The sequence below is a fragment of the Aedes albopictus genome, chromosome 1 (assembly GCF_035046485.1).
Source record: "Aedes albopictus strain Foshan chromosome 1, AalbF5, whole genome shotgun sequence".
Lineage (NCBI taxonomy): Eukaryota > Metazoa > Arthropoda > Insecta > Diptera > Culicidae > Aedes > Aedes albopictus.
The window spans coordinates 246,792,208-246,814,375 of record NC_085136.1 but is presented as its reverse complement, the minus strand read 5'-3'; the positions used below and the strand labels follow the sequence as shown (position 1 = coordinate 246,814,375).

The following is a 22,168-nucleotide window of genomic DNA, read 5'->3' as shown; positions in this document are numbered from 1 at the left end:
CTCGGAAATTCTTCTAGGAGTTTCGGAAATTCCTGCAGAAGAACCTCGGGAGTTACTCCAGAAGATTCTCGTAAATTCTTCCAGGAGTTCCACGAGAATTCCTTCAGATGATCATCGAAAAATCCCCCAGGTGTTTCTCAGAAAAATCCCTCAGGAGATCCATGGAAATCCTTAAGGGAATCTACGAGAATTTGTCCAAAAGATCCTCAACAATTCCTCTAAGACTTAGAGGAATTGTTGAGGATCTTTTGGACAAATTCTCGTAGATTCCCTCTAGGAGTTTCTTTAGAATTCATTCACGGATCCTCTGGAATTCCTTCAAGAGATTCTCCGGTATTTCTACAGGAGATCCTCGGTACATTCCTTCCAGGAGTTCTTCGGGAATTCTTGCATGAGTTCCTCGGGAGTTCCTCCAGAAGTTCATCGAAAATTCCTTCAGGAATTCCTTAAAAAGTTTCTCGGGAAAACCCAGGAGTTCCTTGGGAAATCCTTTTGGGGTTCCTCGGTAATTTCCCGAGGAGTTACATGTTTCTCGGGAATCCCTCCACGAATTCAACGAGCAGTTTTTTCATAGTTTCTCGAGGTTCTTTTGCGGCAGTTCCTCGGGAATTCCTCTTGGTCCCCAGAAAACCTACTGTAAGAGTTTTCTGGGAATTCCCGACGATTAGGTAAGATCCAGATGAATTTCTGATAAACTACTGAAATATTTCCCGAGAATCTTCTGGAAGAATTCCCGAGAAAATGATAGAGGGATTCTCGATGAACTTCTGGAGGAATTCATAGTTCCTAGTTTTTGGGGATTCTTCTAGAAGTTACACCATAATTCTTTCAGAGTTCCTCGGGAATTTCTCCTCGAGTTCCTCGGAAATTCTTCAAGAGATTCTCGGGTATGTCTCTAGGTGTTTCGGGAATTCCTCCAGGAGTTTCTTGATAATTCTCAAAGGAGATTTTTTTGGGAGATCCCGTGTAACTTCTAGAGAAATCCCCAAAAAAAAATCCGATGAACTCCAGGAGGAATCTCCGAGGAACTTCTAGAAGAATTCCGAGGAGTACATGAAGCAATTTTCCAATAAATTTTCTAGCAACTCCTATAGGAATTTAAGAGGATTTCATAGAAGAATTCTCAAGGAATTTCTGAAGAACTCCTGAAAAAGTTGTTGGCAAACTCCTGGAGGAATTTGCAAGGAACTTCTGAAGAAAATTCGGAGGAACTCATGTAGAATTTCCCGAGGAGCTTCTAGAAGAATTTTCAAGGAACTCCTGGTGGAATTCCCAAGGAACTCCTAAAAGGATTCTCAAGGAACACCTGAAGGAATTCTCGAAAACCTGCTGGATTAATTTCCGAGGAACTCCTGAGGAAATTCTCTTGGAACTCCAGAATGAATACCCGAGGAGTTCTTAGATGAATTCTCGAGAAACACCTAGTAGAGTTTCTGAGTTATTCCGGTGAAATTTCTGAGGAACTTCTGGAAGAATTTCCAAGGAACTCTTGGAGGAAAGGAATTCCCGAGGCGCTCCAAAGGAATTCTCAAAGAACTCCTTGAAGGAATTTCTGAAGGAATTCCCGAGTAACTCCTGGAGGAATAAAAAAAAACTCCAGGAGAAATTCTCGAGGAATACATGAAGAAATTTTCTGGGAACTCCTGAAAGGATTCCCGACGAGCTGCTGGAGACATTTTCGAGGAATTCAGGTAGGATTTCTTGAGGAACTCCTGGAAGAATTTTTGAGGAACTCCCAGAAGAATTTTTGAGGAACTTGTGGAGAAAATACCGAGGAACTCCCGGAGTAATTCGCTTGGAATTTCCGAGGAACTCCTAGATGAATTCTCGAGAAACTCTTGGTGGAATTCCTGAGAAACTTCTGGGAGAATTTCTGAGGAACTCTTAAAGGATTTACTGAGGAATTCCCGAGGAACTCCTAAAGGAATTCTCGAGGAACACCAATTCCCGAAGAACTCCAGGGTGAATTCCCGAGGAACTTCTGGGAGAATTTCCGAAGCCCTCCAGAAAAAAAAATCGGCAAACTCCTGGAGGAATTTCCAGGAAACTGAAAGAATTCCTGAGGTACCCCAGGTGGAATATCCGAAGAACACCTCCAAGAATTCCTGAGGTATTCCTGATGAAATCCTGAAGAAATTCCCGTGGAACTTTAAGAGAGATTCTCGAGGGACTACTGGAGAAATCTTAACAGGCTTGAACAAATCTTCGGATAAGTCTGCGGAAAATTCTGGATGAAGCACTGTTTAAAATTCAAACGAAGTTCTGGGGAGAATTTCCGATAAAAAAACCTTGCTAATATTCTAGAAGCAACCTCTGTTTTTGGAGATTTTTGAAAAATTGAAGAATACCCAGTTCAATTCCCAGAGGAATTTTGTTGATGAAAATTTTATATTCTGTAAACAATTGCGGATGAAAAAATAAATCAAAAGGTAAGCATACTTCCTAAAATTTCCATGACATGGTGGTCGTCTAATTTGATTCGTATTTTAACTAAAAACTGCTTCAAAAGTTGTGCCAATTACCGAAAAGTTAGGAAAAGTTTTAAACGTTTAAAATTTTATCTACAAAAAATGGAACGCATTTCATCTGAAATTGTTTCAAGCATTATTGGTTCAGATTAACAACATAAATAGTTTTTTTCTGCTTTCAAAAGTCTTCACAAAATTTGAAATGTCTTCTATATGTCTTCACAAAAATAAATGTCTTCACAGAACTTCAAATGTCTTCAAATTGAAGACATGTCTTCACATCTGGCATCCCTGCCCTTGAGTTCATTTCATTATCTGTCATCAATACACACTCAACGTAAACTACCTAAAGGTGATTCGATTTTACTGAATACTATTCGCCTCGTATTCACTACAACGTCCACGCCTCGTGACTGTAGAGGGCAACCGGATGAATCAGCATCTTATATATAGATAGTTTCGTTTTCGTTTGCTAGTTACGGCACCAAGCTAGTTAAGCAATCCGTAAAAGGCCCTATTCACAGTTGCAAAACGCCTTTTCACTTCACGGGAAAGGTCATAGTCACGTGTCACAAGTGTTCCAAGATAAACAAATTCTTCAACAAGTTCATACTCATCCCCATCAATCACTACCTCAGATCTAACACCAGAGAGTAAAAAATTCGAAGATTGAAAATGAAGATTGACATTCTCATTTTTTCATTCGTGTTTGGCCACATTCATTGTCAGCTAAATGCCTATCTTTTTTCATTCAATTCTCTGTCACGAATATTTTTCCGCACGTCGTAAAATGTCCAATTTCTATTAACAGACGCACAATCCGACCTTATGGACAAATAGAGAATATAATTAATATTCTAATTTACTACTATACACAAGTTTTAAGGTAATTGGAAGTATAACCCGGAGTTACGGTCCAGTTTTATTTCTCTGTGAAAATTATCAGTGACAGAAAAATGAATGAATAGGTGAAAAAATTCATTCGTCAAAATGAATTTTATTTTGATCGCTCAGTTGAGAATCATCAAAATTCACGTTGAATTTCACTCATTGAAAATGAAAATTGTAAACTCTGTCTAACACTACTAGGTCTGCTTCTGTCTCTACCCGCAATCATCAACTTCGACTTGGTAGTGTTAATCGTCAAATCAACCGTCGCTGTCTCTCTCTTCAGAGAAGCTTAAGCTTCCTCCTCCACTGCCCTACGATCGATGCCGATGAGATCAATATCGTCCACAAAGCATGTGCGATAGTGTGATGATAATGCCATTCCTCTGCATGTCAGACCTCCCAATCGCTCCCTTGGATGCAATGTTGAACAGTGTAACGTTTTGATGTTTTTATTCTGTTTAAGTAAAATAAAGTTTGAATTCAGTTAGATTAAATTGGTAATTTTTTTGAATGTTTCGATTTTGATTTTAAAATGTTTTTTTTTTATAATTCATTATTAGTTTTCATGATTATTTTAGTTTAATTTGTAGCTTTTGACTTTTTTATCTTTTTAAGTAAAATCTTAATTGAATTTGCCTTAGATTTTGAACCGTTTCATTTAGTATAGATTATCCGTTTCATATATGGTTTGTATCTAGGCTAAGCTAATGACGATTTATGTTACGTATCTTATAGGACTTTTTCGATGGCGTCAAATAGTTTTTACGCCATGTGCGATTTAAATTTGGCGCACTTGTATATAATAGTTTGTAAATTGAATAGACGACTGCTTCAATAGCAGGAAATTTACTTGACTAGAGATTTCGACTGACTCCATCATTTGATAGTTGAGTCGGCTGGAGAACAGAAGCGAGCTTCGGCGACCTTCTGCCAGTTTTAAGTTTTGTTAAGGTGTGTAGTGTTTTATAGTATTGTGAATTTGTTAAGTAGTGCCGTTTGAAGTGAATTTAACGTTAATTGTCTTTGTTTTTCGTTCATTAGTGACTTAAATTTTGGTTTTTGTCGCCAGGGGCAGACACTCTGTTCCCTGAGCGTTTAATTGTTGTTTAAAAGGTAATTATATTGAATTCGTTTTAGTGTATGTTGTTTTAATTTCGTGTTCGTCTTTGGACCTTAGCGTCCAAGACGCTTTTTATTTTGGGCTTTAAGCCATTTTTGCTGCCACAACGCTCGTCCTCGCCCGCCAGTTACTGGCAGTTAAACGGAGTACAGGGGAATTATTTCCGGCCTACCTGCGTGCGGTGACGCACGATCGGGCAGAGTACCGGACCACCGACGCCCCTCCGCACCTATAGTCCGGCGAATATTTAGGACAGCGAGCTAATGTCGACGATTGGCCAGGAGAAACCACCGTCGACGAACAAAACCTGCGCAGGTATGTCACTCATGGCCATGAATACACACACACACACACACACACACACACACACACACACACACACACACACACACACACACACACACACACACACACACACACACACAGGGGCAGCAGGGACAGGAGTCCAGGGGCTTGACGAACCCCCCCTTCTGCGAGTCGGGTGGCAGCTTGGGAATTCATCCTAAGCGAAAATCGTTCACACATCCGTGTGGATTACCACCTTTGGCTCTTCCTTCGGGGAGTGACCGAGCTTCTGGTTTCCAGATAGCTCAAACAGAGGATGCCTAGGATGTGGCGGGGTTTCAACAGTGGGCTCTGTTGGATCTCCATAAAAAGCCACACATCCGCAAGCAACTCTGTACAAGCGACCTGGTACCGCTTCCAACGTGCCTTAGCCCAAATACTCGGAGTGCCAACCGGCACATCAGGATCGATGCCAGTAAGATCCTGATTATGGCATACTGGTCAACGCAAACGACAACGGACTACGGATTATGGATCGGATGGCGATGATGGGCTGACATTCGTGCTGTTCTGTTCCCTGAGTAAGGAAGGGTGACACCTACTTGAAACGGCGAGCGGGCTAACAGTACGTTTGCCTCCGTCCCGTTAAAACCTTGGCAGGCCTCCAGGTACGTTCAATACTCGCACCAACAAAGGTGGGTAGTAGGCTCAGATGGAACATTCCTGACCTACGCTGATCTGGCTCTGGACACCCCATGAAGGTACGTGTTCAACCCTCGCTTGGCCTCCCTGCTTTGCAAAGATAACCAAGGGATCATAAGCGACTACTACAACGAGTGGAGATAGCGGCCCGGAGTGGGGACCCAACAAAATGGAGAATCTAACGAATATCGAAGTCGAGGAGGACGCGAACGCGTTCCGAAGAAGCGAGAGGATGCAGAGATCACCAGTGACACCGCTGGAAACGGCAGCGATCGCTACCAGTAGCAAAATCCGAAGCGAGCTCCAAGGAAACCAACAGGAGCTAGGGTCTTTGAACCAGCGAGTGTTCACACCGACGCCGAAGAGCAGTGCTGCTCAAGAGTCGGGTTTGGGTGAGGTGAGGAAGAAGGTGAACGAACTGTACGAGTTTGTGAAGGACAGACACAACGTGCACCTGAAAATTAAGCAGATGGTGACGAACATCAAATCTGCTGTAATAGCTGCCGAACGAGAGCAAAAGGCACTCAGATTGAGAGCTGAAACAGCTGAAAAGGCTGTAACGGAAGCTGCAGGAAGAGCTACGGCGGAAACTCGGGAGACGCCTAAGAGTCACCGCTCGGAGAAAAGAGGTAGGGACACGCCTGGAGACGAGGAAGTCCCGAAGAAGCAGAAGAACGATCAGTCGCGCGTCGACAATCAGAGAAACGATGGCAGAGACAGTGGATGGCGCACCGTTGAAAGCCAGCGAGTTAAGAAGAAAAAGCGAAAGGAAAAAATAGAAAGGAAGACGGAACCGGAAAAGAAAGATACACTTCGGCCATCTAGGAGGAAAAGCAGAGGTGATGCCCTCATAGTCGAAGCGAGCGACAAGACAACGTACGCTGCGCTTCTCAGGAAGGTGAGGGAGGATCCGGACCTTAAGGAGTTGGGCGAGAACGTGGTTAAGACACGGCGCACGCAGAAAGGCGAGATGATCTTCGAGCTAAAGAAAGATCCAGCTGTTAAGAGCCTGGATTACCGGGAAATCGTCGCGAAATCCCTGGGCAGCGATGCAAATGTCAGGGCTCTTTCACAGGAGGTGGTGATCGAGTGCAGGGATCTGGATGCGGTCACGACAGAAGAGGAACTGAGATTTGCCCTAACCGAGCAGTGTAAGCTGGATGTTCCGGTGCAAATTCGGTTAAGGAAAGCGTTTGGAGGCACCCAGACGGCGGCGATTCGCTTATCGGTTGACGCTGCAAACAAGCTGGTGGAGATCGGCAAGATAAAAGTTGGTTGGGCGGTGGGCACTCTGAGAGCCACTCCTCGAGTTGCTAAGCAGATGGAGAGATGCTTCCGGTGTATAGAGTTCGGTCACCAGGCGAGAAGCTGCAAGGGCCCTGACAGGTCCACATTGTGCTGGAGATGCGGCGGAAGTGGTCACGTTGCTCGAGACTGCACGAAGCAACCGAGGTGTATGTTCTGCAAACCGGAGGACGGAAACGATCATTCGACGGGTGGCTTCAAATGCCCGATGTACAAGAAGGCGAAGGCAGGTCAACAATGACAATGATGAAGATAACGCAAGTGAATCTCAATCATTGCGATGCAGCACAGCAACTGTTGTGGCAGTCGACAACGGAAACCAAGTGCGACGTCGCAATAATTGCAGAGCCGTACCGAGTTCCTATCAATAACGGTAACTGGGTGGCGGATAAAGCAAGGATAGCGGCAATCCAAGTTACAGGCGGGTTTCCCATTCAAGAAGTAGTGGATAACGATCATGAAGGTTTTGTTATCGCCAAGATCAACGGTGTCTTTGTGTGCAGCTGCTATGCGCCCCCAAGGTGGACCCCTGAGCAATACAATCGGATGTTGGATCTACTAACTGATAAGTTGATAGGACGTGCGCCGGTTGTTATCGGCGGGGACTTCAACGCTTGGGCGGTGGAGTGGGGAAGTAGGCTGACCAACGCAAGGGGTTACTGTCTGCTGGAAGCCTTAGCGAAGCTGAATGTTAAAGTGTGCAATGAAGGCTCTGTGAGTACATTCCGTAAGGACGGACGAGAATCCATTATTGATGTGACGTTCTGCAGCCCGTCGCTGATGAACAACATGAACTGGAGAGTAAGCGAAGAATACACGCACAGTGACCATCAGTCCATCCACTACAGCGTCGGTCGGCGGATCTCCGCTCTGCCGAGCACCCGGAGGACCTGCGAAAGGAAGTGGAAAACGAAGCAGTTCGACAAGGAGCTTTTCGTCGAGGCACTTCGGACAGACAGCGATACTCCCGCTATGACCGCTGTGGAACTAACGGAAGCAGTAGCGAGGGCATGTGATGTTACTATGCCCAGGAAACTCGAACCGAATAACCGCCGGCGTCCAGCTTACTGGTGGAATGAGACGCTCAGCACCCTACGTGCTGCCTGCCTTAAAGCTAGAAGACGATTCCAAAGAGCAAGATCTGAAGCGAGCAGAGAGGAACGCAAGGTGATTTTCCGCGAGGCCAGGACCGCTTTCAAGCGGGAGATTGCTCTGAGCAAGGCCAATTGCTTCAAGGAGCTGTGCAGAGAAGCAGACGCCAATCCCTGGGGACAAGCTTATCGCGTCGTGATGGCGAAGATCAAGGGTCCAGCTACACCAGCTGAAATGTGCCCTGAAAAGCTGGAGGTAATTGTGAACGGCCTCTTTCCGAATCACGGTTTAACCACATGGCCACCTACGCCGTACGTCGACGGGGTGGAAGTAGCTGCCGGCGCAAACCGGGTGTCTAACGAGGAACTCCTTGCAATAGCCAAAGGACTAAAAGTGAAGAAAGCCCCTGGTCCAGATGGTATCCCCAACATGGCATTGAAAGCGGCGATCGAAGCGTTTCCGGACATGTTCAGGATAACGATACAGAAACGTCTGGTGGATAGCTACTTCCCAGACATTTGGAAGATCCAGAAGCTGGTGTTGCTGCCAAAGCCTGGCAAGCCGCCAGGAGACCCAGCATCGTATCGACCGATATGCCTGCTGGATACGCTCGGCAAACTCCTGGAGAAAATCATCCTGAACAGGCTGATAAAGTGTACGGAAAGCGAGAGCGGTCTGTCTAATAGGCAGTTCGGGTTTCGGAAAGGGAAGTCGACTGTGGATGCAATCTGGACAGTCATTGCGAATGCGGAGAAAGCCTCAAAGCAGAAGAGAAGAGGTAATCGTTACTGCGCCGTGGTAGCTATAGACGTGAAGAACGCATTCAATAGCGCCAGCTGGGAAGCCATCGCCACTGCACTACACAACATGAGGGTTCCTGACTATCTGTGCAAGGTTCTGAAAAGCTACTTCCAGAATCGAGTCTTGGTCTACGAGACAAACCAGGGTCAGAGATCGGTTAGAGTCACGGCGGGTGTGCCACAGGGATCCATACTCGGCCCAACGTTGTGGAATATTATGTATGACGGAGTGTTAAGACTTGAACTACCCGGAGGAGTCGAGATCGTCGGTTTCGCGGATGACGTCGTCCTTTCGATAACCGGTGAGACCCTGGAAGAAGTAGAGATGCTGACGGCGGAGACGATCGGTTCCATCGAGGCCTGGATGAGTCAAGTAAAGCTGCGGTTGGCTCACCATAAGACAGAGGTAGTGCTAGTGAGCAACTGTAAAGCAGTTCAACGGGCCGAAATTAACGTCGGCGGACAGGTTATCCCGTCAAATGGATGGTGGACGACCGATTGAATTTCAATTGCCACGTCGACTATGCCTGTGAGAAGGCAGCGAAAGTTGTTAATGCTGTATCCAGGATTATGCCGAACATTGGTGGACCGAGCAGCAGCAGCAGACGTCTTCTGGCGGGAGTATCCTCTTCGATACTTAGATACGGAGTTCCGGCCTGGGCTACAGCGCTGAAACTGAAGCGGAATCGAACAAAACTTTCGAGCACGTTCCGGCTCATGGCTATTCGTGTGGCGAGCGCGTACAGGACGATATCGTCGGAAGCAGTCTGCATTATCGCCGGGATGGTTCCCATACACATCACCCTGACAGAGGATGTAGAGTGTTACCGGAGAAGAGGCACTGCAAACGTGAGGAAGACAATCAGAGCGGACTCGTTGGCTAAGTGGCAGCAAGAGTGGAATGACGCGGAGAAGGGTAGATGGACCTACCGGCTTATCCCAGATGTGTCGGTATGGATGTCCAGAAAACACGGAGATGTGAACTTCTACCTAACACAGTTCTTATCAGGTCATGGATGCTTCAGACAGTATTTGTATCGATTCGGCCATGCAGAGTCCCCATTCTGTCCGACATGCCCAAACAACGAGGAGACACCGGAGAACGTGATGTTCGACTGTCCGCGATTTGAAGAAGTACGTGGTGACATGCTAGCGAGCGCTGCTGGTAATCTGAGTCCCAACAACGTAGTAGAGAGAATGTGTCAGGACGAAACCGTATGGAATGCGGTGAACAGAGCGGTCACGCGGATCATGTCAGCTCTCCAGCGGAGATGGCGCGAAGATCAAAGAGTATTGGGTCGCGATCGGAGTAGGCTTGATCCACCGCCGGGGACTTGACCGAGTCGTTCGTTGCGTAGTACCGGTTATAGGTCGTCGGGGCGCCGGTGAACCGGAAGTCTACCACCAACCGGAATCGCCGGGCCGACTTCGGCACCTTACTGGTCGGGTTGAAAACATCGGTGTCGAGAGAACTTCCACCGTCGGGGTCTTTCTCTGTCGGAGTAGGCTAGGTCCGTCCACCGCCGGGGACTAGACCGAGTAGACCGCGAAAAAGCACCGGTGCTTGGTCGTCAGGGCGCCTGTGAACCGGAAGCCAGTCTCCAACCGGAATCTCAGAACCGACCTTGGCACCAGCCTGGGAAGTATCGGTAACGGAAGAAGTTTCAGTGTCGGGGAACTCTTCGTCGGATAGGGTAGATCCACCGTCGGGGACTATCCGAGTCGTGCGCGAAAAGCCGGAGTGCTAAATGGCACACGGACGGCATTAGAATAACAAATTTGGTGTATGTTTGTACCAACTGTGTCGCTGAATGGCGATAGGTTAGGTACGAACACAAAAAAGATTAGAATAACAAATTTAGAAGCGACAAAATGTGCATGAGCACAGAAGAAGAAGAGCGCATGAGCGCATTGCCCCCCCTGAAGCAGTCGCATCAGTGGTACCAGGGGGATCGAGGCGACAAGGTGTAGCAGAGTTTTTCCAATCGGTTTTCTCTGCTCGGGAGGGGTTGGGAGGAAAAAAAAAAAAAAAAAAAAAAAAAAAATACACACACACACACACACACACACACACACACACACACACACACACACACACACACACACACACACACACACACACACACACACACACACACACACACACACACACACACACACACACACACACACACACACACACACACACACACACACACACACACACACACACACACACACACACACACACACACACATACACACTTACACTTGACGAGCATTTTTGTGAAAACAATATACGCGTTAATGAATTCAGTTGTTTTAGTTTTTCCATGTTTCTATTGTTTTTTTGTTATTTCTTAAATTATCGTTTAATAAATTCACTTCAACGACTCGTACTTGTTTGCTTGTGGTCTTTTTCCAGTTTTTAGTTTTTATTTCAGTAAATTTCTGTTTATTGGTTCAGTTTGTGAGTTTTGTTTAGTAGGTTTTTGAGTTTTTAGTTGAGCTAGCGGCCGTTCGAAGAAGCCCTTGAGTGAAGAGTCGTCTAATTAGTCGGGCAAATCAAGAATGAACCGGTGGTCTCTCGTACGCGAGAGTGGCGCAAAAGCCACCGCGTTTATTAACCTCTCGAGCTAATTCGGCGAACGGTTACAACAGCAAATTTGAAAGTACATCACCCTGCTTCAATCCACCCAAGGTCACAGACGAGGTAGACACTTCTTCTGCGATCTGAATGCTTGACTTTGATCCATCCAGCGTTGCGCGTATCAGCCTAATTAGTTTTGCCAGAATACCATGTTCTGACATTATATCAGGCCAAACAGAAGAGAGGCTCTCTTTGGTTTGGCCAGGCAGAAGAGAGGCTCTCTTTGGTTTCCCTCTCTTTCGTTAATATCTCAGCTGTTTATTTGTATTATGATTGTCTCCTTGCATTGAACGATAGTCTAAATAATCGTCTTTTGATTTGTACTGCAAAAATAGTTGAAAAGTGTACCATTACATTGCAATAATTGAAAGAGAAAGTGAACAAAGAGAGCCTCTCAAATGCAGATAGGCCCTATTGAAATGTTTGGCCTGATATACCAAAGCCCATTTCTTTTCATTGAATCGTATGGTGCTTTAAAACCAATGAACAGATGGTGACTAGACCGGCCCACATTTGTATGGCGAGAAAGAAAAGTTGGAAAAATTCACGGGGCACCCTCTAGAATCGTGCCTTTGGATGAGAAGAACAATCTGTGAAAGATTCAGCTCAATCGGTTTAAAACTGAGCTGGCGCAAATGAGTTGAAGGTTTGTATGGGATTTTCAGTCCAAATATATGGGAAATTGGATGGCCTACAGTCTCTCACTCAGTACGCCGGTTCAGCGAGTTCGATTTAGCTCAGAATTGAGAGAATGGTAGTTGATACCCTAAGAAACAATTTTGTAGAAGACCATATCATGATAAAACTTAATTTAGTTGCAGTTTCAGCTAACGAAAGCAGGATGAGGACATCTTCCCCCGTTAACTCTCGGTTGTTACATGCAGCACGTGTTTGCTGTTCGAAACTTGCGCTCTTCATCATAGGCGGCTATGTTGTCCTTCACACCAATTGCTCACACACGTGTGCGGGTATCGAAAAAATGAAGAATCACATAGCTGCCTATGATGTAGCGCGCAAGCTTCGACCGACAAACACGTGCTGCATGTAACAACCGAGAGTAAACGGGGGAAGATGTCCTCATCCTGCTTTCGTTAGCTGAAACTGCAACTAAATTAAGTTTTATCGTGATATGGTCTTCTACAAAATTATTCCTTAGGGTATCAACTACCATTCTTTCAATTCTGAGCTAAATCGAACTCGCTGCACCGGCGTACTGAGTGAGAGACTGTAGGCCATCCAATTTCCCATATATTTGGACTGAAAATCCCATACAAACCTTCAACTCATTTGCGCCAGCTCAATTTTAAACCGATTGAGCTGAAATTTTCACAGATTGATCTTCTCATCCAAAGGCACGATTCTAGAGGGTGCCCCGTGGAATTTTTTCGACATTTTTGTTTTTGGGCCGGTCTAATGGTGACTCTGAAGATTATATGCTCAAATTTTATCTAGGAACATCCGCAGGCTAAACATTTGATCCTTCGCTGATCGGCTCTCACGTAAACCAGCCTGGTATTCGCCGACGAAGGACTCTTCAAGAGGTCTCAGTGTGTTGAACAGGACACGCGACAGTATCTTATATGCCGAATTTAAAAGTGCAATCCCTATGTAATTGGCACACTCTAGCACACTGCTCGCTTCCGTTCTTGAGAAGTTTGACCGGGATCTCGTCCTTCCCAGCAGGCTTGCTGTTTTCAGCTCCATAACCCTCGAGCAGTTGCATCTTTGACTACCTGCAGCGACGCCGCCCTCACGCTGTGTACCACAAGTGTGCATTTTTCATGGAGTGTGTACTCAGTACACGACGCAACCGCTCCCGGGTTAATGGCCTTCTTAAACTCATTCAGTGTTGGTAGTTCCACTGCTTGATCATCGTCCATCATGCTGCCGCCACCATTGTTTTGCCTCTCAGCAAATTTCCTTCTCGTTCATTGCACATGGTGAGCACTGCCACAGTCTTGTATCGTGCACCATTGACAGTTGCATTAAACCTCCGCATACCGTTCCTGTCCACACTTTTCTGCGCTTTAGCAATCACACTCTCTCCGTGCTGCTGTTTTTTTACTTCGATGGATTCGTTTCTCTGCTGCTCTTGCCACCCTGTAGCGTTGGATATTGAAACGCATCGTTCTATTGTTTGTTGAACAAGTGACGTTGAACGCACCTGGATTTTTGCGGCTACAAGATAATAATCCAAGTCAATGTTCGGGTCTTTGTTGCAACCTCACATTTATGGCGTCCGAAAAATGTCGCCCGTCGACCAGCACTTGGTCTATCTGGGAGCAAGTATCACCAATCGGGTGTCGCCAGGTGTGTTTTCGGATATTCTTACGTGTAGTACTAGGTATTGCTGATTGCTATCCCTGTAGCAGAGCGATTGTTACAAGGCGCAGACCATTGTCGTTGATAACGGATATGCGCATCTTCGATGACTATTTCGACAACTTGTACTTGGAATGGAAATCTTCTTAGGTTTTATCAAGGCTCTCATAGAACTCATCCTTCATGTCTTCGGGATTATCGTTCGTTGGCGCACAGACAAACAAACGTAACACTCTGATAAATCCCATCGTACACCGATTTAACGGCTTTTTCAAAATTTGACAGTTGGCCAACTGCCCAACCTATCTATCATTTTCCAGGATTCTTTCTATGAATGGCTATGTATGTAGATTAGACTAGACAATACATAAATATTCCTCACTTATTTCCCAGGTAACGAATGAAGCAATATCAGTAGTCGTTAGTGTAATATCTATTGCAAATGCTTTACAATTGAAATGTTGTCATCTAGTAGCCTTCCCTGCCTTACGACTAATAATTTTATTGTTTTAATATCGCTGAATAGTTGTCTTCTCCTGTCAGGTGTTGATAGATTTTGGTCCCATATAGAGTGATTAGCATTGAAGTCTCCTCCTAACCAGCTATGTCATCGAAGTTACTCCAAGTTACTCAAACAGTAACCAGCTCCTGAGATAAAAAAAAACAACTCCTTCCCATTATGAGCGTCCAAGAATTACCCTACAATTTTCCTCGAAAATAACTCTATGAAGTCTATTCAAGAAATCTATCAAAGATTCATACAGAAACTTTCTATAGAGATTAATAGTTTCTCACAGGCAATTATTAGGATATTTCACTAGCTATTCCTGCGAAATTTCCCAAAAGGTTCAAACGGAAATATTTCCTAGAAAATGTTACAGTTTTTTTTAATAGAGATCTTCACAGAAGCTTATAAAGGCGTTTCTCCAAGTACTCCTTCTTCTTCTTCTTCTTCGTGGCTCGACGTTCATATTGGAACTGGGCCTGTCTATCTTCAACTTAGTGTTCTAAGAGCACTTCCACAGTTATTAATTGAAGGGCTTTCTTTGCCTGTCATTGCATGAATTTGTATATTGTGAGGCAAGTACAATGATAAACTATACCCAGGGAGTCGAGAAAATTGACTCGACCGGAACGGGAATCGAACCCGCCATCTCCGGATTGGCAATCCACAGCCTTAACCACTAGGCTATCTGGAGACTTCTACAAGCATTTATTCAGGAATAGATCGCTCCCAGAATACTGACAGAAAATCCCCCAAAAATTTTATCGATAAATTTCTCCAGGAGTTATTATTTTAATTACTCAATGAGATTTTCTGGGAATTCCACCAAGGCTTTCCTAGGAGTTTTTTTAGGTATTTCTCCACAATCAAAAACCCTGCTGGGATTACTTCAAGAATTTGCCAGGGACTTTCTCAGATATTCCTCTAGAGATTCATTCAAGAGTTCTTCCTGAGAATTCAACATAAATGCTACTGGAGATTTCTTGAAAATTTTACTTAGGGATCCTTTTAAGAAATTCCTGTTCGGATTTCTTCTGATATTCCGTCAGGGGTTATTTCTAAAATATCTTCAAAGACTTCTTCGGAATTAAGGCGATTTCTTCAGAAGTTCCAGTAAAGGATTTTTTCAAAAGTTTTTTCATTGATTTTTTTTGGAAATCCGTCTTAAATGATTCCTTCGGAAATTCTTCTAAGAGCACCTTCAAGAGTTCCGTGAGAAAGGGTTTTTTTTAGAAATTGCTCCTATACTCCATCAAGAATAACTCCTGGGATTCTCTCGAAGATTCCTGTAAAAATTGATATATTTCCAAGGATTTTCAAATATATTTTATGTAAGTTGTACAGAATTCCCTGGAAGATTGTCTCAAGGGATCTGATTTGCAAACTGAATTCGGTCTGATTATATTCCCAGATATAAATAACATTATAGTTTGTCAAACTATACCGCAAACACATAAATTTTAAAGAACTGCTGCTCTCAACTACAGATGTTTGCGAGCATTACTAGTAATCATGAAATATCAAACAATCAAAAATATTGCGAGGATTGATAACGTTCCTTCAATATGACGATGGAGAAGGATTTTATCAGAGGATTTTTTCAGAGAACTCTTGAAAAAAGTTCTGGACAAAACATTTTTTTTAAAGAATATTTGGAAAAATAACTGGACGAACAGGAGAACCCCCATCAGGTATTTCTTGGAAAACTCATTGAAAAATGACCATGAATTGATTCTGCAGGAATTTGTGCAGAAATTGTTGAGAGAATCTTTGGTTAAGTTTCTGCAGCATTACCAGAAAACATTATGGAAGAATCCATCGAAAAAACCCAAGCAATTTCAGGAGAAATTTCAAAGTAAATGCCAGAAGGAACCCCCTGAATTCCTGAAAAAAATCATGAAAAAAAATCTAATGGACACCCTTAGGTGAATTTTTGAAAGAATCTCTTTGAACAAATTTCTTCTGGAATTGCATCTTTTGAAAAAATCTTTGGTGGAACTCCTTGAGAAACCCATGGAGAAAGTCCTAGAAGAATTTGTTGAGATTTTTTTTAGAAAAAAATCCTAGAGAAATCCTAAGGCAAAACTCCTGACAGAAATTCTGATAATATTCCTGTGTACATTTCCGACAAAAAAAAAATATATATATATATAAATAAATACACTAGCATATACATACACGAACTTCACTAGCAATCTTTTAAAAAAAAATTAATTACAAAAAAATTAATTTACAAAACTGCAGAAAACTTTTGATAGGAAAAAAAGACATCTCTAATTTTTTGATATGTTATGTGTAAATGCCTCAGCTTTCAATTGATGCATAAATTTTGAAAATCGGTGGTTGCCCTCATGGTGAAAAAAAATGTTTTGGTATAGAAATCCAAGATGGCGGCCAAAATCAATATGGCCGACCCAACTTTTTATTATTGTAAATAGTAGCTCTATCTTTCCTCTTTTCAACAACAATTCGTTTTGAGGTGGTTTTTGGAGAAACTTTCGAGTTATAACGGTTTAAATAAGTCACCATTTGGCCAAAATCGAGGGGTTTGCAAAAATTGTTGTGGCTCTAACTAACGGGGGGTCCATCAATTTGAGTAACCAAATGCATTTTTCTTACTTTTTAGGCGAGGACGTTTAGAAAATCGGCACCTTAAACATTTTTGAAGACAAGGTGTAAATAGTGGGCCGGTCTCAGCGAGAATTACCCATATAGTTAAGAATTTTTTCTGTGTCTTATGTTTTTGTACCTGCGTCAGTTTTTAACGGTGCTGTCTTGCTTTGGTCTAGAACACGAAAGGGCAAATACGTAATTAAGCTCATTTGAGAAGATGACACTCTCCCAATCGTGGTGTATTTAACGCAAGGCCAAACAAGAATAAGATGCGCATGCGCGTCTCGCTAGTAAACAAACGCATGTGCTCCGAGCTCGATTTCACGATAACACTTAGATTGTGTCAGCTGAGTGTTATAATCAAACCGAGCGAAGGGTGGGAATTGTAGTAAATCTTCTCGTCGCAGTCGACGCGTGACAATGAGTTGGAAAAGAGCTGCAGAGCCTGCGTTTCCAACCGTTTGGTACACTTTCCAGGCACCGGATCCGGACAATGACGACCAGTTGGTCACGTACCGGGTGGAAGATCTGACCGAGAATCGCTACGATGATATCATCCAGCACTACAAAGACTATTTCGTGGACGATGAACCGATCTACGCTAGCAGAAACACCATTCTGGATGAGCTGGCTATGAAGGAGTTGAGCGACTTCTGGCGATGGTGCTTGGAACAACGGTTGACGGTGGTTTGCTACAAAGAAGGCTCCGCCGAGATTGTTGGAGCGAATCTGCTGCATATGGAACAGTCCGATGATAAGGGAAATTGGGATGTACGAGTCGATCACATCACATATCACGTCCAACCTTCTAAACGTCCCCGCCATCTGCTTCCAGATTTTCCAAAGCAAAACCATTCAGGACGTCGTCAAGGCTCACTTGTACATGACCGAACAGTTCAACGTTTTTCAGCGCTACAACGTGGACCGATATCTGACGGCGTACGGGTTGGCTCTGAACCGGCGGTACCGGGGTCGCGGGATCGCCACGGAAATTCTCAAGGCTAGGATACCGATCTGCCGGGCGTTTGGAGTTCGTCTATCGGCGACCAACTTCACAGCTCAGGCGTCGCAAAAAGCGGCGGAGAAAGCTGGTTTCCGGAATGACTTTGAAGTCAGGTAAGTGGATGTTTTAGTTTGCATAATACCGGTAATTTGATTCATATTTCTGACTTCAGCTACAATGATTTCGCTGACATGGGACCAATATACTCGTTTCCGAAGATTAAATCTAAAAGTTTGAAGTTGATGAGTATGCCAATCGAATAGGATATGGTTAGCAACAACGTAACAATACATGCTCATAAAGCATTGTTAACATATTGTAGATAACAGTTAGAAGATAAGAAACACCTACTAATAAAATAAGTTTGTTTACTTACATAAGCTAACGATGGGAGCGAAAGCTAAACAGCTGACGACGGTGGCCATACTTTAGGCGGTTTGTCAATTTAGCATTTCAAATAAATCAAATTAAAAAAGAGGAAGTTGGTCTTTCAACTTGTATATCTGCATTACAATTGTTATCAGTTTAAAGAAAATAATGGTTACTGCCATCAGGAAGAAGCCTTTGAAGTGTCATGGATAGTTGCATTGAAGGTGTACCCAGGATGAATATATTTGATGTCGGTCAAACAGTACAATCACTAAATCTGCATCCAAAATCGTTCTGGTGTTTTCTACAATACTTGCGCCAATGATCCAACAAATACTGCACCAAAAACACTGAAGCAATCGCAAAGTTCAGGACGAGCTGCATGAGCGTTTGCGCTCATAAATTTTCGCACAAAACATGATAGACTATGTTGCATAATCGATCGGACAAATGTTTGCTAGACCCAGAATGACTGCTGCAACCTTGATCAATGTTACAGTAGCCTTGCGTGTTTTTGCGACACCCTTTTTGTTCTTCAGTCATCATGTTGTTGACATCGCAAGTTGTTGGAAGCAGATTCTATGCGCTTGAAGTAGACTGCGTATATGTCAAAGTACATAATGAGCCCACTCTCCTTTTTGGCACTTCATACAACAATTGTTTTAACATCCAACACCTTGCTTTTTCTATAACGTGGAACCTACAATATGGCAGTCCTGCACACCGCCTATTTTAATTGATGAAACTTGGCAGCTCGACTACATTTTTTTAGATTTTTATCGGTATGGTTAAAGTTTGTTTTTACAAAAAAAAAAATAACTGTAGTGTTTCTATGATATCTGAATTGAATTAGGTGCAGTCAAAGCATCTTTGAAAAATCGTAACTACTCTTATCTAATCTTATACATACGCAGCCGGTACGGAATCACCCTGGAATCACCCTGGAAAGCAATCGTGCTACTTTTCTTGTCAATATTGATGCTTGCAGCATATCAGAGATATGACACATGCATCAAAGCGGCCAGGTCTACTGCGTTGTATTTACGCGCAAAGATGATTCTTCGAAATACTTGGAGTACAGAATATTTTCTTTCGGCAAGGTACTTCTCAAATTTACAGGGGAGGAAGGATGCGTGGACATATTGTACTAAACGATCCAGATTACATGTTGATGAACATGTTTTAAATATGTGAAAATGTGGATAATAGAGCTATGAATAAATGTGTAATATTGGACAGATCTCCCCAATTGTTGGGTTGTTTTTATAGATCTAATGTCGAACCTCCTATTCACATGGGGTCTTCGCAGATTATTTTTCTGCTTTGTCCTATTGTTTCTACAAGGGTGAAATTACCCATTTCGCACACTTTCTTCCTAATGTCTCGTTTATTTAATTTAAATTTTTAAATTTATTTTTAATAAACCACCCACTGACGACCACCATTTTCAAAAACAGCAATCAAACCAAAACTCCTTTGCCCTTTTCGAAATATACACGACAAAACGAAAGGCGAGGCACAGCTCTTTCAAAGCGGGGGATCTCAGCCCGGAAAGTGAAGAAAGAAAATCTTGTGGTCACTTATTACCATCAAATGGTATCTTTTCGGGTTAGAAAATACGTACATTTTCTCATCGGAATCTGCGACGGATGACGATAATTTTGGAACTTGTCGGAACGAACTTCGCGAGTTATTTATTTGGACATTTTTCTAAATGTGCGAAACCAAACTTTACTTGCTGCGTTTAAACCCCGGCTCAAACATGTACGTGTTAAAATAGCAAAACTCACTAAATCACTACATTTCTTCAAATATTAGTTTCGAAACGATCGGCCGAATCAAAAACTAAAGGTGCGCTTATGAACAATCGTAACTATTTTTAAGAGAAAATCAATACATTTTCGTTATGCATGATCCTTAAATTGGCGAAGAAGGGAAAACTTTATTCATAACATACTTAAGCAAAGCTTGTCAATTTAAACCTATTATTTTTCTGCGTTTGTATTGTCACTCTATCACAATTGTATGTCAGACAATTTGTTGTGTTATTCGTGCAACGGTCTATGAAAATTTCAAAGCAAGTATAAATAAAAATTTTAAATATTTAATGCAAACTAAAATAAATTCCTACCTATACAAAACAAGAAAATCATTCTCTAGAAACTATATACCTGGCAACAAACCCAAGTAACCACTAAGCACTAGCGTAAGCGGTCTAAAGGTCATACAGCAGCTTTTTCGTGTCAATAGGCTCAGTAGGAAATTTTCAAATGCTCTCAGGCATTATAAATAGTAAGCACTGAAATGAGCCGTATATTAGTATATGACGCTATGCTATAGTGCTTGTAAACCCAGTGTCTATCAGCCGAATAAGAAGCCTGACAGTGCTGTTAAAAGGCTTGGCGTGCATGACGTTTACATCAATCAAAGCTGATTTCAAGCAAAACAAAACTGAACCGAAGCAAAACAATAAAATCTCCTCGGAAATTTCGTACGATCGATAGGGCGGTGGAAGCTTGTCGTCGGACACTTCAAGCATTAAATGGAAACAGAAAATGTATAGCTGCTTCCTCGATTATGATATAAATGCATCGGATGTCTCGTCGGATGTTTACCTGTGGAGTTTCAATCGTTTTTCCTACAGACGAACACCAAAACTAATCGATGGGCCCCATTGTTATTCCTCTTGTTACGGAACCTCGTCAACCTCCCAAACTTCCCTATAGCTGCATCTCCTGCATATCTCTCCACCCTCCATAAAACCATTTTATACATTTCCAATGCGGCCACATTGTGCCCGATTTCAGATCCGAACATCGGATCATCCGGAACATTCGGATCGAAACATCAATGCTGTCCCAACTTGTTGCCATCTTTTCCTTAAATACGGTGCTGAGCAAACCGATCTCTTGGTGCATCGATGGAGCAGATGAGAAACGTGACGACATCCACTTAAGACTAACAACCCCGAGGACATCAGATCGAATCTGGATCAGGCCGTAAAAATTTAAGACGATCTTAAGTCTTAAGTAGACTTCGTCTTAAGTAGACTTAAGTCTTAAGTAGACTTCGATGGAAAACATTCGGAGAAAAAAATAAAGAAATTAAATAACTTTTTTTTCTTTTTTCTTGACCCATTTTTGAGAACTCTTTCACCAGAGACTCGGTACGCAGATTGAAGCTGGCCGTATATCAGCCGAATATTTCGCCAAAATTGGCTTTTAAGCAGATCTATTATAGGATGTAGTTCTAATGAGCTCTGTTAACATTGCTCTTCATGTGGATATAGAACCAACTTGGTGCCAATTTTTACGGCTTAGTGGTTACTTGGGAATCCATACTCATGTTCTTTCGTCTCCTCTTTACGCTACCCAGAGAGCTAAACGCGAGAGAGCGCACGAGCCTACGGATAGAGACCGTACTTTGCGTGTCTCTATATTCTAAGCCCTGCTATTGAGCTTCTCGAGAATTTTTAGCATTTCGACCAGTTTCTCTTCGACCTCTAGGTTGCGCGCCAGGGTGTAATGTGTGTTGGGCACTTTGCGACGATTAACTCAAATCCGCACACCAGCGCACAATTTGCGCGCCGATTGCCTATGCGCCAAGTTTTTCACTAGCAAAATCACTATTAATCAGTGGTTTAATGAAGTAAAAGCGTTGTTACCGTCAATAATTATCTTTGTTGTACATTATTTCCAGACATAAGGAAGCTCAATGTATTTGACAAAAAATGGGACCGAACCCTAAGAGAGAGAAAGCTCTTGGCGCGAACCATTTTGACACTTGTTTATTTACATTTTGTATGGCGCACAACCTGGCGCATGGGCTGTCAGCGCACAAGTTGTTGGCCGGTATGCGGATTTCAGAAAAGATTCGCAATACGAACCGTACGTAAACTTTTCGCTTTCGAGTCCTACTTAGCAGCGACCGGTGCGATTCGCTTCTTTGTTCGGGGCTCTACTTAACGTTAAAACGCTTGATGGAGCCCATGAGTGGGCTTGGTCTTATACACATCTGGGTCAAAGTATTCATGCTTATCACTACAATTCATCACCTGAAATTTG

The 22,168-nt window shown here is 43.2% G+C and overlaps 1 protein-coding gene across 1 annotated transcript; it reads left to right on the top strand.

Annotated features, from left to right (window-relative positions):
- The first annotated feature begins 17,117 nt into the window (after positions 1-17,117).
- Positions 17,118-18,231, top strand: LOC109412738 (uncharacterized). The gene is made up of 3 exons (XM_029860155.2): positions 17,118-17,503; positions 17,568-17,848; positions 17,908-18,231. Exons 1-3 carry the CDS (start codon positions 17,153-17,155, stop codon positions 17,996-17,998), a joined length of 723 nt encoding a protein of 240 aa, XP_029716015.1. The 5' UTR covers positions 17,118-17,152; the 3' UTR covers positions 17,999-18,231.
- Positions 18,232-22,168: the final 3,937 nt, after the last annotated feature.